Genomic DNA, 17,278 nt, shown 5'->3' on the forward strand with positions numbered 1-17,278 from the left:
CCACCTATACATCGTGAGAAGAGCGAATTTGTGTGTAAATGACATCCCTACCATTTCTACTGCCATTTACGCACCACTTCATATTATCTTGAGTGGGTAAACCAACCATTTCAAGAAATACAAGAGATACAAATGATACCAAATAAATGCATGACAGGTAGAATTAACAGGCTATCTCATTATTTGAATGTCCCCTCAGCCTTTCACATTAGATTCAATGTTAAAAGCAGGCTACAGTTATTAGAACAGTACAAACATTCAGACAAACGTTAAATAAAAGACTTTAGAAGAAATTCTGCAAATTTATCTGGTGACCGTAATAAATTCCCCTGTGATCCAGCTTTGGGTCCCAACCCAGTGTTTGGGAATGACTGAGCTATAAGGCAAAGAGAGGTAATACAATTGTCCTCCAGTCTCAATGTCAGGCTCAGTTTCTCAAAGAAAAGTAAATTATGAGGCGCTATGCTGATATTGTAACTTGCTTACTTGCTTCCTCACGCTGCTCTGGGTAAAGTTTGTATGAATCCTCAGCTGCTCCGAGCGCAGCAGAAGCTTTTCTCAATGACTCTCATGACAAGTCTCACCACGCCGTGACGAAGGACTGGATTGATTTGTCCTTCCTTCAGCAAACAAACGGGTAGCCATTTGGCATGTGGGACAGTGATGGTGAACATAGTATTCATAGTGTGTGTATACAGTGCGTAGTGCTTTTTCTCACATACCCAGAGCGTGTCTCAGCCTCAAGACGTGTGGAAATAATAATAATAACAAGGGAGGTAATACAAACAGCTATTGGCTTTGATAAATAGACTTGTACTTGTACAGCTTTTACACTACGTGTCATCATTCACCCATTCACACCCATTCATACACTGATGACAGAGGCTATACACACACCGGTGCCACCTCTCCATCAGGACTCTCATCATTCATTCCAAACACACCGGCAGCAGTTTGGGTTAAGTGTCTTGCCCGAGGACACATCGACATGGACTGGAGGAGCCACATGTAGAGATATGGTGGAATAATGGCTACGTCTATGTCTAATGTCTGGAGAATGAAGTCAAAATCCTCCCACTCTAGGGTCTTCCACTTTTAACTTCCAGTAGTTGTAATGTCTGAAGACAAGACGCCGGGCTCCACACTGTGACCGTGGAGTCTTGTTTTGCAAACCAGGAAATTGACGAGTACCTTTGAGGGAGAGAGTGTATGTTTAATTCCCTTTAATACAGGTTTTTGTTTTGTTATTGGTCCAACTTCAAACAATGTGATGACTTATGACTGAAAATGATGAGTTTAAAAATGAAGATAAGGTCATAGTTATTAAGTAATCTAAAAGGTCCTGTTAATAAAGTATCATGAATGAGGCAGTATTATATGTCAAAACAATACAGAAAAGGCTCATTTTAACGCATCTTAAACAGCCTTCCTTAACTGTGACACAATGAAAATATGCATGGATTTTATTTCAATTGGATATCCCAATCCATGACTTTATATCGCCTTTATAATGGGTTTATAAACGTATTAATGATAGAAAAGTAATTTACCTTTACTTGATTATAAGCACTAATAACTTGTAATTTATAATATCTGTGGTGTCTCAGAAGTTTGTCCCTTTTAATAAGCCATTTTGTCTGCAGTTTTAAGCTTTAATAAGCATTTTACAAGTTGTTACAAAGGTACATAATATCAAATGTGGAGTAGGCTGGAGGGGAATATATCAAACACAGCATCACTGCAGTCTCAAGTTCTGGAGCGGAACACAATGATCTGCAGAGATATGAACTGACATCCTACCTAAATGTCAAGTATTGTAACGTTACACGTGAAGAGAAGACGATGTCCATATTAGTAGAGGTGATAAAAGTGGTGAAACAGCAAAAGAATGAAATGAAACACAGAAGGTCGAGGCAGTGAAACACACGTCTTCACACCAAACCTTTGATAGGAGACGACCTTCTTAATGAGTGTGACAAACGTGCTCGTCTCCACTCACAGGATTCATCGTCACACAACGGTAGGCACATGACCGCATTCAGAGGAACTACAGCACCACAGCGGCTCAGCGTTCAGACCAGACATGTTTGTGAGCCGGAGAGGAGATTACAAAATAACTTGAGCCTCTCACTTTCTGACCGTGATACTGCGTTTCCCTGGCGACGTGAGGCGGTCCGTTCACGTTGTGGTCTTGTGGTCGGTCAGGGTTTTACTCCCACCGTGTGTGTCTGTTGATCTGTGCAGAGGCAACTTGGGGCCCAGAAGCAACTATACACCACTTTGCCTCATTTTATCAGAATGCGTCTCGCTACAGAGGAGAAAGTAGAGCTGGGACTCAAGGAGCAGGGGACAGTCAATCCTGCGTTTGGGGTAAGTGACGTGTCATCTTTATTCTCTCCTCAGTTTGGCTTTGTTGAGGGTTTGAGATAGATCAGTCAGGCAAATACTGTTATTGTCATTATATATGATTTGAAAGCTGTTTTTTTTATTACTACAGTCTTGGTGTTTACTTACTTACATTACAGCAGTAAGAGCTAGATGTAAGCCACTGTGGAATGTGAAACGACCAAAGTGTGAGTGTGTTTCACGAAAGACGGGACGTTTCAGAGGAAATCGATCGCATGGTTTCAAAGTGTGTGGCAAATATCGGTCTGGAGTGCAGTTGAGACGGATCAAAGAGCTCCGAGCTTGAACTGGAAATGTCCTTTTACAAAACGCCAACCACGAAACCACGAAACAGAAAGTGGATAACGATGTGTGGTTTGTGTGTGAGTACGGTGAAAAGGTCAGGCGTCATGGGGCGTGCAAGTGTACACAGCTGAGCCCAGGCTTGATGTTTCCACTTGTTTTTCTCCCGAAATCTCAATTAACTGAAGAATTTGTAAGAATGGGAACACCAAACAAACAGCGCAGCTTCGTCTGCAGATGGGTCAACACGTCAGTCTGTCAACATCTGTAAAATAATGACGGCAAAGTCATTTATTATTATTATCCTTGTATTGTGTACTACCTGACAGTCCCATACAAAGGCCCAACATGTGACTTCTACCATACAATGAATTCAAAGATGTTGATCTAGGATTTATAAATTTAATAAATCAATCAAGCTTGACGTCCAGATTAAGTTTCCATAATTCATTTCTAGGCTTTGAGTTTGTAATAATATTTCACAATAACCCCTTTAGAACTTTGGGCCCTGCTTTTCCTTCCTTCTTTCCATTTTTTTGAGTCACACTACTACAGGCTACATGGGACAAAAGTACAGTGAAATACAGAAATGTACAGCACGAAACAAAAAGGTGATAAGGTAATGGAGTCACTTCACCCAGTAGAAGACACGTTATGTTGCTTAATACCATATTTAGTGCCTTTTTAAGAGTTTTTCCAGTGTTTTCTAGCTAAAAACATCGATCGCATACAGCATGTGATACATCCCAACAGTCACTTCTTAAGGCTCATAACAGCAGATAACCATAATAAAATGGAAGCAAATGAGGATGCATGTTGAGATCAAACAATTGCAGCAAATGCAGCAATTGTACACCTGGTACAGGATGTCTTTTCTACCCGGACTACGTTTGGGACTCACCAGTGCAGAGCAATGGAACGGGACAGCAAATGTGTGTTTTGGCATTCTTCTTGCCGTTTTTACAAGTGAGCTTTTGTTTGTCAGTGCAGTCCAGCGGAAGCTAATCTACGGTTTCAGGTATCAACGCAGGATGGAGGTTAAACTCACATGTCTCTTTTTGGTGGACTTTAGTATTCTCTTGACACTGGAACACTGTCACAGTGCAGTAACTCTGACCCTTGATGTCGGTGATATTAATAAGTATTTTACTCATTGTGAATGATTCTGCAAATAATTGACACAATTTGAGAACATTTTACATGTTTGTGAGAAACCGTGCTAGAAGTAGCACTTATAGTCTCACACAATGTTTCACAAAATAGAATTATTAATAGAAAGGAATACATTCATGGGGAGGGAACCAAACAGCAAAGCCATTGTGCTGACACGAGTATGATGCCCCCCACAAACTGAAACTAATGGCAAATATGTAGCAGTATTTACAGCAAGGTAAGGGAAAGTGTCTTACAGTGGAAAGTAGTTGGTGTGACTGAATATGGCAAGAACTGTACACGTATGTGTTGCATGCATGGTTGTATGAAAGTGTGGAAATCAATACAACACAAACTGAGTCACCTGCTAGCCTGGCCGTCTCACAGAGACGGGGACGGGGACGGAGCCGCTCAGATTGCTTATCTTGTCTCCTCAGACAAGTCTTAAGACTTCAGTTTAAGTTTGTAAAGATGTAGAGAATTTTGCCAAAATTAAGAAATTCACAGTTTTAAATGGAGATTTGGCTAATGAATAGCATTTCTTGTACTGTAGGTGTGTAAATCACAGTGCATGTGGAGGTTCGGTGGCTTGTTTTTACAGGTAAAATACACGTAGTTGCTACCGGCTTCACCGGCGCCTGAGCAGACTTGACCTCGATGTCAGGTTCAATGCTGACAAGTTGAGTGATGAGTGTTCGGGTGTGAACTTGGTTGTTGTTGTTCCTCCTGACTCAAGAAAAAACACTTCAGTTACAGGCTACTAACCAGTCACATTAACCAATAATCAACTTGTATAAACTACTAGTAAATAAGTTACTACGAGGACCTTCAGAAAACCTCTCATTATACAGCAGCAGGGTCCGACCGTCTGCCTTGCACACTCCTGGTTCTGGTTCTGGTTCTGGTTCTGCCGTGCCTCCCTTCTCTTCAGTGGGCCCAGCGTTACAGCCTGGGTCTCCAGCAGTATGGTGTCGGTGTTGGCCCCCCACCGGAGCAGCGAGGCAAAGCTCCGCTCCTGGCTGGAAGGAGGAACACTTCCTGCTTCCTGCTGCATCACAGCGTCATTGAACCAGTTCTTTAGTATCCTTCTGTATACTTCACTGACTCTAAGAGGCTCTTGAAGATCATCCATTGCAGCCAGCAAACCGATTGGTCCTCCCACGCTCAATTCATCCGTCCACATCGTCACAGCCGTGTCGTGGAAGGCACACATCTCAGCACATGACGCTGTGCCCTGAATACTCACTCTGCTGCCACTTTGAACTCCATGTGTATCTACTGAGGTAGTGGTACTCCACTACATTCTTTATGAAGGTGTCTGCCAGGTCACGAGATGCTTGTAGCATTGCTAATGTTTTAGAGTTATGTGTAGTCAGTCACAGCACTTAGGTTAAGGTTAGGGAAAGCTTGTGGTCTTGGTTTAATAGTGTGACCTGAAGCAAAGGTGTACTCTGTTGTGCTTTTGTTTGTCTACACCTAAACACAGACGGGACTCGGGACGTCATCCTCGGTCCCTGGAAATTTCGACACTTTTTACATTGACCGTCCACCGTAGTATATTGAAACAATCAGACCTCCAGCTGGACTATCTAAAAAGAAAATCTAAAATATACTTGAAACTGTTAGTTCCTCACAGTAATTAGTTTTTTTTTTTTATTTACTTTGGTGTTAAAACTGTATTCACAAACAAACGTCAAGTTACGTAACTCGTGCAACACAATGCACAAATGAATGCAGAGTGGTATGTACCTCGACATGTGTGAATCTGTATCTGTGACTCTAATTTACAACTTAGAGATCATCAGTTGTGCATCAGCTTTCAAAGGAAATATATTTGTGAATCTCCACCTACTTGTGTGGATCCTTATCGAGACTGTTTCACACAAAATCCAAGAATGCAGGCACCACGTGACTCGTAAAACACAACGCAAAGATGATATGTAACTCGCATATATCATCGTTGTAAATAAACACAAACAGTTGTGCAAATACATTGTCATATTTTTACTAAAACGTCCCCATTTGCATGGCTTGATAATGTTCACAATCCTTATATTCTTTTGCTAATCGTCGTATTTTGAGGAGCTGAACGGATTCGTGTGGATCCTTTTGAGAGTGATTCACTGCGCCGTTGTGTCACATAAAAGGAAGACACAGCGCTCTACAATGAGAGGCGGTAATGCAACATGTATGGATGCCGAAGAGAAAAACAAATGGGTGATAGCTATACATGCCACTGGATACGTACATGCAGCTGTTTACGAGTTATTAACGATGCATGCTGTTTCACACGTCCATCTTGTTTAACTTCAGTATCAGCAGCAGAGCTGTCCGCACATTCTCAGCACAGAGCGTCTGTTTCAATGCTCTTCTTTTAATGGTTATGTGGAACCTTCCACTTGCATGCAGGTGGTTACTTTAGTGCGAGTAGTTAACCACTAGATGGAAGCACCTCGCCATGTAATTACTGGAGCGCACCGACAACATACACCACCTGCTGGGAACTCTGCAGTAAATCAAAGACGGAGAAGAAAATCAGTGCAGAAGGGTCTCTGTCATGTGACTCTCGGGGGGACAGATGCAGTGGATGGGATGCGTAGAACAAGGAGTTTAGTGCCTGTTGAATGTCAGATTTAACCTCTGAGACACAGAAGGACTCGACGGCTTTGTTTCTGGTTGTGTGGGTTATATGCTTACATTCACTAGAGGCTGGATGTTCGTCTTGTGTGCCAGCTCGTATTAAGTGTAATAACTGCTGCATCCAGTGAGAAGGATGAACATAAGAAATACATTACAAATCCTATTATAGTGACAGGTTGACTTATGTAAGACCATGGGTTCTGGTGTTGAGATGAACAACGTCTTTGACCTGTGAAGTCTTTTTTTTAAGTATTTTAAGAAGGTTGTTTCGGCTTAAGCCTCCCACACATTGGTCGTGGTAGAACTACTGGGTCGTTGTTTTCCCATGGGAAGAGTAGTGACGCCCAACTAGGTGGAAGCGCTTCCCTTGGTTCGTACGTCACAATGGATGTAGAGTTTCCCGAACTTTATACAACACAACATTAAAGAAACGTACCACGATCTCACCAGGAACATGCATGGCTACATGTAAGCGGTCAAATGGGGCTACCAGATTTAGGAAAAGTTTAGAAAAGTTGACGGAACAAAATCTTTTTGGTGACTTACGTCTTACCTCGTCTTCTTGAGTGAGGAGCCAATTTCTCGTCATCCGAATGCAGCGTTGGCGTTAAACTGGAGCGCTCTTTGAACTGACGAAGCCATTTTTAAAGTTGTGTAACATATTTGGTGGAAACACGTAAACTTGGCTCAGGGGCCAAATAAGGACACGCAGTACACACGACAGAAACGTAACCAATCAGTGGCTTTATGTCGTTTCATCCAGGTTTCAAATTGAGTTTGGCGAGAGGCTCTCTGACCCACATAGAGGAGAGAAGCAGTGTAACTTTGTCTTCTTCTTCCAGTTCCAACATACTGTATATAAATAGACTTCATATGGTGTTTGTCAGCTTTTAGCTGACTGCAGGCTACATGATACAGCAGAGCTTTGTCCAATGATCGACATCTTCAACCGCAAATAATTGCATAATGTAGCTCTGATGACAAAGCTCCTCAATCTGAATGAAACAAGTCTAAGTATTTATTTCTCCTCATGATGTTTTGGGAGGAAATAACCTGAAATGTTGCTCGTCTTCACTCATTAAACTTAAGCTTTGGCTCTCTGCAAACTTGATAAATGAAAGGAACAACAGATTTGAAAAAGCCTATCAAACAGTTTAGTGTTTAGTAAATCCGTTTTTTTTAATGTCTTTTTCCAGAAGCTGAAGAATTTGTTACACCTTATATTTCAGATGTCATCTCATATGTCACTACCTAACGTCCCACCTGCTTCACCTTTTAAAACACCTCTCTGACACTTCAAACAGACACATCCTCAATAGTTTGTACAAACCCTTTGGAAAACTGATCTGCCCCATGTGTGACCTGACCTCTTCGCATTTGAATACAGCTAACGGGGTCACATGGGGCATCCCGTAATATATTATGTTCGTTAATATATACAATTGAAAATATATAATTCTGAAAACAAATCAGAAGTTTATGGTACCGATTGTATCGTAATGCGACAACCTAACCAGGCATACCCATACTTCAAACATCCTCAAGAGTGTTTGTACAAACCCACAGGAAGCCGCTCGGGCACCGTTTTAAGAGGCAGTTAACGACGGCCCCTGTGCTCGCATGTCTCAGATGGCAGGGTTCTTAATAGTCATTAATACAAGTCAGGCTCACATCCATCCTCATCTATAGCTTCTTTCTTCCAAAAGATGCTGGAGAAAATCCCCCCAAACCCTGGTTCGAACAGGACATAAACCTTCGTCTCTAACCTATAGTATGAGTATATGACATACAAATATATACAGGTTTTAATTAATTATAACTAATTTATTTCACCACTATCCACTGCTATCTGTCTGTCTGTCTGTCCTCGGCTAATCTTGCACACTGCCGGACCCATCAGCTGAATATTTTTGATGACTGCATGCTCGAGGACCTCTCCTGGTTGCAGTGATGCACACTCTCTGAAGACATATTTTATTGACTGTTATACACCATCATTGACTGCTGACTCCTGTCTCCTCTGAGCCTGCCGGTAGGGGCAACAAGTCGTTAACTGCTTCAGTTTGGACCATATGTCTGTATATAAGAGGTGGACGCAGTCATCGTGACGTCACCCAATGGTTTGTGGACTGCTGTTTTGAAGACTTGAGTTCTGCGATTTCACCGTCACCATCTTGGATTACGGTCGTTGTTGTTTTTCTCGCAACCGAAGAACAGAAGTTACCATATTTGGAATGCAGAGGAGTGACGTGGAGACGCCGTATACGTCTCTAGTAGCAAACAGCGACCTGTCAATCACACTAAGCCCGCCCCCAAAGCATCCCCTGCTTTATGGTCTATTTGACCCTAAATGGAAACATCATTTACAAAATGAACATCATGCTGTATTGAAGAAGACTTGAAACCAAAGAACCAGAGCCACTCAGCCGCTTTTCATAGGGTAGCGAGAAAGTGAGCGACAGCGCTAACAGGGCTAATACATCTAACAAAGGCTAACAGAACCAAACACACACAGCAGGACGGACCGTTTCGGTTCAGAAGAAGTGTTAACAGTCAACATTAAGCGTTACACAGTGAACTGACGTTTAGCTGCACAGAGCAGGTGCAGACAGCCACGTGGATTGAAATGAGAGCGAATCTACGTCCGGGACACAATGCGTCTGACAGGCTCGCAGTCTAGACGGCGGGCCTTTGCATTTGGTTTGCATTCATTCAGGCCATCGTTACAGCAGCGGTCGTTGCAGACACACCTGGCGGAGATCAGCACGTGTCTCGTTTCAAGTTTTCATTTTGCATCGGCTGGACCTGTAAGCACGAGTCACATGTGGATTTCGTTACATTTAGATGTGGAGCACAGAGGCTCATTTCATGAGTCAAATAAAGCTTGTGTTAAGGGTCTGGTAAAAAGCCTGCGACATCTGGCTTTTCAACAAGACTAGAATTTCTATGTGGGAAAGTCCTTTTGTTTTCTAAACAAAGTCTATATGAATTGAACGGTGCCATGGCTTCTATTTTGACAGCTTAATGGACTGTACTGTTTGTGTCACATCAAGCAGAGGCTATGCCACTATCTTGACCACTGACTCACCTCCACTATGTGTCTTTGGGATAGTGAGGAAAGCCAGGACCTTAAGTGTTACCTGAAGACCAGAGGACCACACTTGATATACATTTGTTTTTCACATTTCTATGATTTGTCTTGTCCTTGATCCCACCGAAAATGATTTAAATGGCAAAACATGTCTTTCCTGTAACAAGATCCTTTCAGGTAGAAGAAGCAGTTGATGAAATATATGGTTTCAAGGTTCTTTGCTATTTGAAAGAGTATATTGAGGTAAATCTAGTAAAGATTTACATGTTACAGTTATTTAGTCGACACTTTGACATAAAATACCTCAGAATATCACCACACACATTTGTCACTTAAATGGGAACAGAAGCTGTTGTCGTCATAAATAAGGGCGCAGAGGTCCAGAAGCAGTAAAGTTTGCCTGCTCGTTGAACCTGAACACGACTGAGTGGCTTACACACACTCATCCCTTCGATAAAGGTTGACTTTTCATACTGCTGGTAGCTGCTGCGTAAGGTTTAGGAAATCCATAGCTGGTATTGTTAGTTGATTTTGGGAAGAAGTTGACAACCATCGACATTCCTGGAGAAACGTGCAACAGATTCAGAGCCCGTAACGGACACATGCGTGGGCAGCACGCGATGCACACAGCAAACACACGTGCATACAGGGTTCAGTGGGTTGCTTCACCAAATATTTTCCATCAATAATTATTATTTTTTTAATTATTTTTTAATTATTTTACACTACATGAATTAGCCTAGCGGCTAGTGGACTTTTTCCCTTACAAGCGAGTAGCCATTTAAGTGGAAGGTTTGACTTCAGGCTACAGCAGGTTTAAGTTTGTTCAATTCTTGTAAATGGGTTGTTCATAGTTCATAATTGCCTGTTTAGGCTGCAGCGTTTGTTAGTGGCCTCCGCTGTCACTGCGGGGAAGAAAAAACAAACTTTCATCTCTTCGTGTGTTGATATGAGAAGTGACCGCACGGACGTTGTTTCTTTCTTTTTGACATTAGCTTGTTCTGTCCATTAATAATTAAAAATACAAACAGTACTCGTCTTTGTAAGTGTCTCAGTCCAAAAATATATCACAATATGTTTTTATTTAACAAAATATTCAGCTTTAATCCATGTTTTCTGTTTGTTTATTTCATTTTTTTTGGCCACGTTTTTCTATTTAGCTCATAAATAGCTTATAAATAAAGTCAACCGCTCTCAGTAAGAAGGACCACACTCGTTGACTCCTCGTCAAATCCTCACATCTTCATTTAGCGCCTTAACAAGAATGTTGTTGATCCCTGAAGTTGACCATGATTTATGTTGCACTATGACATTTCCTACCACTCGCTTTCAAGAAACGCATTAAAGTTTCTCTTTTAAAAACAAGAAGTTGGCTGTAATTCAGCTTTCTACAGCTTCATCACCCCCATCGTGATAGGATTTGGGAGAATATGTAGTTCACCTCACCTGCCTCCCACCAGCACACGGATGGACGTTCCAATCCGCACGTCATTGCTCACACTAACTCCGTTGGGTACGATCAGTATTGGCGTCTGCCAGCTCAGCTGAACTGAACACACAGCTCCCCATAAAAGTGAAGATGGAAGGATTTCCATGAATTGCCCTCAGTTTCAAATGCAAAGCAGAAAAGCTGATGAACGTTGCTGAATTGCTTTCCTTTGCTTTCTCTCCAAGGACAAAGACGGCGACGAACCGCCACAGCTGAGCGTCAACGTCGGAGAGCCGATCACGGAGGCCCTGGAGGAGACCGTGGACAAAGGCTCAGACTTGGTCTACTCCCTCAACGACCGGCCGCCGTGGTACCTCTGCATTCTGCTCGGCTTCCAGGTAAATTCATCTCATGGCTTGTTCGGTCCAGTGTGATAGTGTGCGTTGTAGAACTCCTCTATAAACTGAACAGGAACATGAACTTTTAACACTACATGAAGTTATTTAATTCATTGCCAATAGAGATAGTATTGATTCGTGGATGTTTAAATATTATGCATAGGGGTGAAAATTAGTATCTTGATTTGTGAGTTTAGCAAGTTTTTTCTAATGATCAAATAATGTTGATTGTAGAGAAATGTAAGCAAGTACAGGGAAGTGAATATTAGGGCTGCCGCCTCTTAGTCCGTTAGTCAAATAATCGGTCGTTTTGGTCTTCGTCGACTAATATTTCTTGAGTCGTTTAGTCGTTTTTTATGCTTTTTCATACTGAATCACTAATTTCTGAGAAACTTATGAGCACATCTCTGGTAAACACCAGATTTAAAGCGGTGCTTTTGTTTTTCTTTGTCGAGAAAAAGTTCTTTGGGCGAGGACGGCCCGAGTGAATGTGACCGATTTATTGAGCCGACCGCAACTATTTGAAATACCTTTACGAAATAAATTATTCCGTTACCTTTCAGTAAATGGTTCCATGTGTTAAACAGTTACTGTGATACCTTCTTAATTGCTGTAAAAACAACAGCCAGGGAGTCAAACTTGAAATCATATTTGATTAACGGGGCTCTTTCCTAGTTTGGAGAGGCTGGTCCTTTTTTGGAGAAAGACAAGATGTTGGAGTGGATTTTTTTTCACCATCTGCTTTTATTTAAAGAAACTATAAAATAAATAGTTTAGCCTGTCCTGGAAACACAGCATCCCTTTCTTGCTTTGTGCCAATCCATCAGATTCCATCTCTTGGCTCAGTAATTCAGGGCCACTTCTCAGCAACGGTCAACCAAGCTCACAACAATGTGCCGTGTATTCGTCATTTGTATTGAAATGTTTTAGACTTGTTAGACTTAAAAGAAGTTACTGTGCTTTCATTTTTTTGTGATTGAAAGCACTTCATGTTGGAAATTTGTCTCCCCTTTATATTATTTATTAAGTCAGTAATCTGCAGGGATTTGATTTTGACGTTAAACATTTGACATCCTCTGATCCAGCAGTTGTCAGCATTTGACTATAAATTCCACCTCCAAATCTCATGTTGGAGGAGACGACTTATTTCAGAGTACTTTATTTGGTTTACTTTAGGCGGACATCTGGGGTGAGGGAAGGTGTTCTCCACAGGAAAATTATAGTTATTAAAAGAATATGTTTAATGCACATTGCTGGGGACCCAAGGGGGCGTGCAGTTTCAACGGGGCAATTTGGACACATTTTAGACTCTGATTCTTTAACAAGACTCTTGATTTATTGAGTTATTTATGAGCATCTGACCAACCTTTAACCTTCAGCTACACCATCTCACACCCACACTTACTGTTGACTTCTGCCTACCAACTACCACATGGTGTTAACTTAGCTTCCTGCCCCACTTGTGGGACGTGGACGAGCGAATGCCGCTTTGTAGCATGACCGTCACATATGGCTGGTGTAAGGCTGTAGGCTAGTTACTGTCAAAAAATGTCTCAAAGACTTCAAACCATCACTCAACACCTTCTGACTTTCCTTCCGTGTCTCTGGCACTAAACCCCCAAATCAATTAGTTCCTACTGAAGACGTAATTCTGTAAAAAAAAAAAAGAAAAACAGGTAAACAGTATATAGTTTCGTTTTTTAAAAAGCACAAATGATTTTCTGAAATATCTTGGCACTGTAGTTTTTAGCAAACGTTACTCAAACAGGAGTGAATAGTGTGTGTGTCAGGGATTGTGTGTCACAGAGTAATACAAATGTGGTGTTTTGTTGAGCTATTTATGGTAAGAAAATGCGGGGGAAAGATAAATTCATTAAGTGTCACCTTGTAGTTTAAACTATGTAAAGAGGAGCTTCTGTCAATTTGGCATTAAAATACATTCACTGGAGATTATTGTTTGGTTCTGAATGCTGGAGAATGACACAAGAAGATCTCAACAGGCTATCAACCTTCCACACCAAGAGTTTAAGGCGAATTCTGCACATTTTCTGGCGAGACACCAGCTTCCACAGCTTCCTGTCATGGAACTGACCATAGGCATCTCCATCTGATTTATGGGAGTGGTAGGTTTGAAAATAGCCCCATAAATCTGCTGAGGCCTATTGACATCTCCCTTGAATTTCTTTTTTCCCTTCATCCAAATTCTCTTGGATCAATGGAAATCTGTCCTAAACTGAACTACACCTCATATCGTATCATCATAGAGATGGCACACAAGAAAACAGTCATATGTATACATTTTGTTCTTTTTAAATATAAGGCACTGACAAACAGTGTTGTGGTGATCGGGGTGCTGGATCGGACCACACTAATAGGTGTCGTTTCAGATGACAAACGACGTGTTTGTCTGTTAAGGTTGGAGGACACCTACACACAATGTGATCTGATGCTGAGCCACACGAGATGGCCTCTTCCCTCCTCGTCTCAACTGAAATAACATTGACATATAGGCGCGTGGTAGCTTAATGGTTAAGACGCATTTGATGTAATTGCAAGATCCCAAGTTTGGTTTCCGGCTTGGGATCTTTGTTGCATGTCATCTTCCCATGTTTCCTCTTTAATTTTTAACCGTCAAACAATAATATGCGAAGAAGAGAATATCAACGATGCACTGAACAAAACACTTTATCGAAGGTTTGCATTTTGACATTAATAAATCATAATACATTTTCTTTTGATTGAGGAGAAAGCTTTCAGCTGCGTGGCCGTTTATCTGCAGTTACCTTTATATGCCAAACATGAACTCTGCAACATATTCAAATTGTATTATTTTATATTTCATGAAATACATTACAGGTTAACTCATCGAGATAAATAGCAGCTATTATAGAGGCTGATAAGCATCGTATTTTTCCATAATTTCTTGCAATGTGTGGTTTTGCAACAAAGAGCGATTAAGATACATGTCTTGATTTTGAGAAACAAATACTTCCTCTTTACTTATCAAATAAAGACCAGCTGAATTCACAGGAAACCCAGAAGCCAGGATAAACTTGGTGTCAATAGGGAAATGTTTTTTTTCCTTTTAGCCGTTGAAAGAGTCCCCAAATTTAAACCTTTACGTCTTCCTCCACAGCATTACATCCTCGCGTTTGGGGGCATCATTGCAGTCCCGCTGATCCTGGCCGAGCCCCTCTGCATAAAGGACAACAACGTCGCCAAAAGCCAGCTCATCTCCACCATATTCTTCGTGTCGGGATTATGTACATTACTGCAGACAGCTGTTGGCACCAGGTAAATCCCCCTTATTGTCTCGCTGCACCAGTGAACTGGGAGGTACCAGGCCTCACGGAGATGTTGACTTGCACTTAAGAAGATTTACAGATGTGAGAACTTCCTCTTCGTATTCAAACCCCCGTGGTTTCAAGATTTACAGGAGGTACAAATTGAGGGAATGCCCTGGTTAAGAGATGAAGGAACTCTAGTTTATTACCCTTTCTACACACCTTTGACCTGAATGCTTTACACTTCTGATGATGAAGACAAAGAAGTATTGAAACCTTAATTAATGTATTGAAGATTACATGACACTTGCCCGACATATACACGGCCTCTCCTTGCAATGGTCCTGTGATGGTTTCACAACCTTCATGTGCAGCCAAAGCAGTGCTGAGCTGTGTTTGCAACACCGTAAAGCTAATGCAGAGACTCCGGTGGTGGTTGATGTGGTGTTAAGCGGTGAGTCAGTCCACCGTCGGGTTCTACGTGACACTAACAGTGGAAGTGAGATTTATCCTTCAGGATAAGTTCCTCAAAGCCTTTTGATCTCCAGAGTTTACACGGCTTATTTCGTGGCTTTCCTTTCATAATAGAGATTTGTTAAATCCGGGGAGCTGTTTGGCCCTTTCAGAGGAAAATCCTTCTGAAACCGATGCATCAATCTCTATGCCTTACAGTGCAGCTGTCACCCACACATACTGTAGAGTACGGTACAATACAGTACAGGGCGTCACACACACTTTCCTGCCCCCACTGCTGTAATAGTGAGCCTGAGCGAATTGCGAATGCTTTAGTTTGAGTTTTCCACCTACACAGTTTGGCAAAAGCTTAAAGTGCCAAAAGTGGAATCCCAGCAAACACTTAGACAAGTTCATTTTTCTTTTTTTTTAAACTGTGCTATGACGGTCTTTTTTAAACAAGGGAATAAAAGGATAAAAACACAAAGACATACAGACAAAAGTTTGCAGAAATATATACGCTGCAACGCGAGAAAACTAAAATAATCCACTTTATTTCATGCATTATTAATTATAATTTCCATTAGGGTTAGTCAATATTGAAATTCCCCTACTGACGATATTGCTGAAAGAAAAATAACGATACAAATGAGAGTAGATTCATATTATGAGATCGCCGGCCTCCACCTTCTCTACCCCTCTGTCTCAAACCAGCACACAGTGAGCGACGCGGCGCTGTGTCCTCGTCTCTGTAACTATCTCAGTCCTCACTCAATTATTTTAGTCCACCTGAAAATACTGCTCTGGACTCCACTGGACTGACCAGACCCCAGGTCTGGTCATGCTCATTACCATTCTCGGCTCTCCTTTCAAGCCTGCTTTGAACAATTCCAGGTCATCCTAGTCGGCAGAGACCTGACATAATGTGGTCCGGGGACCTCTGATCTTTAACCCCGTCACCTTACTCACTTGCAGGTTACCGATCCTCCAGGGTGGGACATTCAGTTTCATCACTCCGACCCTGGCCATTCTCGCTCTCCCCAAGTGGCAGTGTCCAGCCCCACAAGCATCTGGGACGCCGTCCATGCAGCTGCAGAACAGTACCAGCCCGCTGCAAGATGGAAATTCCGATGAAGTCTGGATGTCACGAATGCGTGAGGTATGTCAATTTGTCAAATATTGACTTGAGCCAGAGGAGGATTCTCAGTACCTTCTGTGCCCTTACATTGGAGGTGACCAATCAGTTGCCTAAGCAGCGCTAATTAATTTAAAGGGAACAAAGAAGGCCGTGTATCATAGTCTCAATTTAAGAAATTAAATTGCTCAGTTACCTTTTTTTGCACATACACTGCAGCTGGCGGTAAATGATGGCTGTAACCTGTTTTATTAGTTATCGTTGCAGGCTTGTTAGGCACTTCAACCACAGCCCTGCATGCAAGGCACTAATCCTGTCGCTTAACGGTTGAACTGGAAACATTTTGTTAAAATGTATAACTTTGGATGCAAGTAAAACACTGGAAAAAGGGACAAAACAGGAAGTGTTTAAATCCAGAAATGTGTGGTTTAAACCCCAAAGGGGAAATAAATTGCTGCAAAGACTTTAAAAAACAAACAAACTTGAGTGTGTGGTTAAAAACACAAACATTTGGGTGAAACAAGACTCACAAAGGCCACATTTAAAATAAAAGAAATGCTGGAAATCATTTGAACTTTTACCCAAACTCCTGGTACTGTAAGTAAACCCCCTCAAAAAAATACAATAGGCATAACACGACTTAAAAAAAACTGGACATTTGGGCTCAAATACCTTCAAATTGTGTTCAAATGCTAATATCTTTAGTGAAAACACAGAAATGTGGGTCAAAAAATGTGTTGAAAATGCCAAATTTCTAAGAAAAGTTTTGGTACAGCCCAGTATTTCAATTACATTCAAATAAAACCTTTCATTTATTTTTAATCGTTGCAGAAATTTTTGTTTAATTTTAATCAAAAAGTAATAATAATAAATATTCAAAAGACTCTTCAGTCATTAATCATTATTCTCATAATTATACTGTATATACTCAACTTCATGATGTTAGATATGTATTATATTGCAATAATAGAACGATGAGTGAAACATACTGCTTTATGAAACGGACAA

At 41.4% G+C, this 17,278-nt stretch overlaps 1 protein-coding gene across 1 annotated transcript in view; it reads left to right on the forward strand.

Moving 5' to 3' along the window:
* Positions 1-2,298: 2,298 nt before the first annotated feature.
* The window catches only part of LOC306698812 (solute carrier family 23 member 2), a gene marked incomplete at its 5' end in the record, with an annotated part of 34,180 nt that continues 19,200 nt past the window's right edge, over positions 2,299-17,278 (forward strand). The window contains 4 exons of the mRNA XM_079163292.1: positions 2,299-2,370; positions 11,246-11,398; positions 14,535-14,692; positions 16,111-16,294. Coding sequence (XP_079019418.1) covers positions 2,299-2,370; positions 11,246-11,398; positions 14,535-14,692; positions 16,111-16,294 — 567 coding nt within the window. The remainder of the gene's footprint in view (positions 2,371-11,245; positions 11,399-14,534; positions 14,693-16,110; positions 16,295-17,278) is intronic.

The sequence above is a fragment of the Pholis gunnellus genome (genome assembly GCF_910591455.1).
Source record: "Pholis gunnellus genome assembly, chromosome: 7".
NCBI classification, from domain to species: Eukaryota; Metazoa; Chordata; class Actinopteri; order Perciformes; family Pholidae; genus Pholis; species Pholis gunnellus.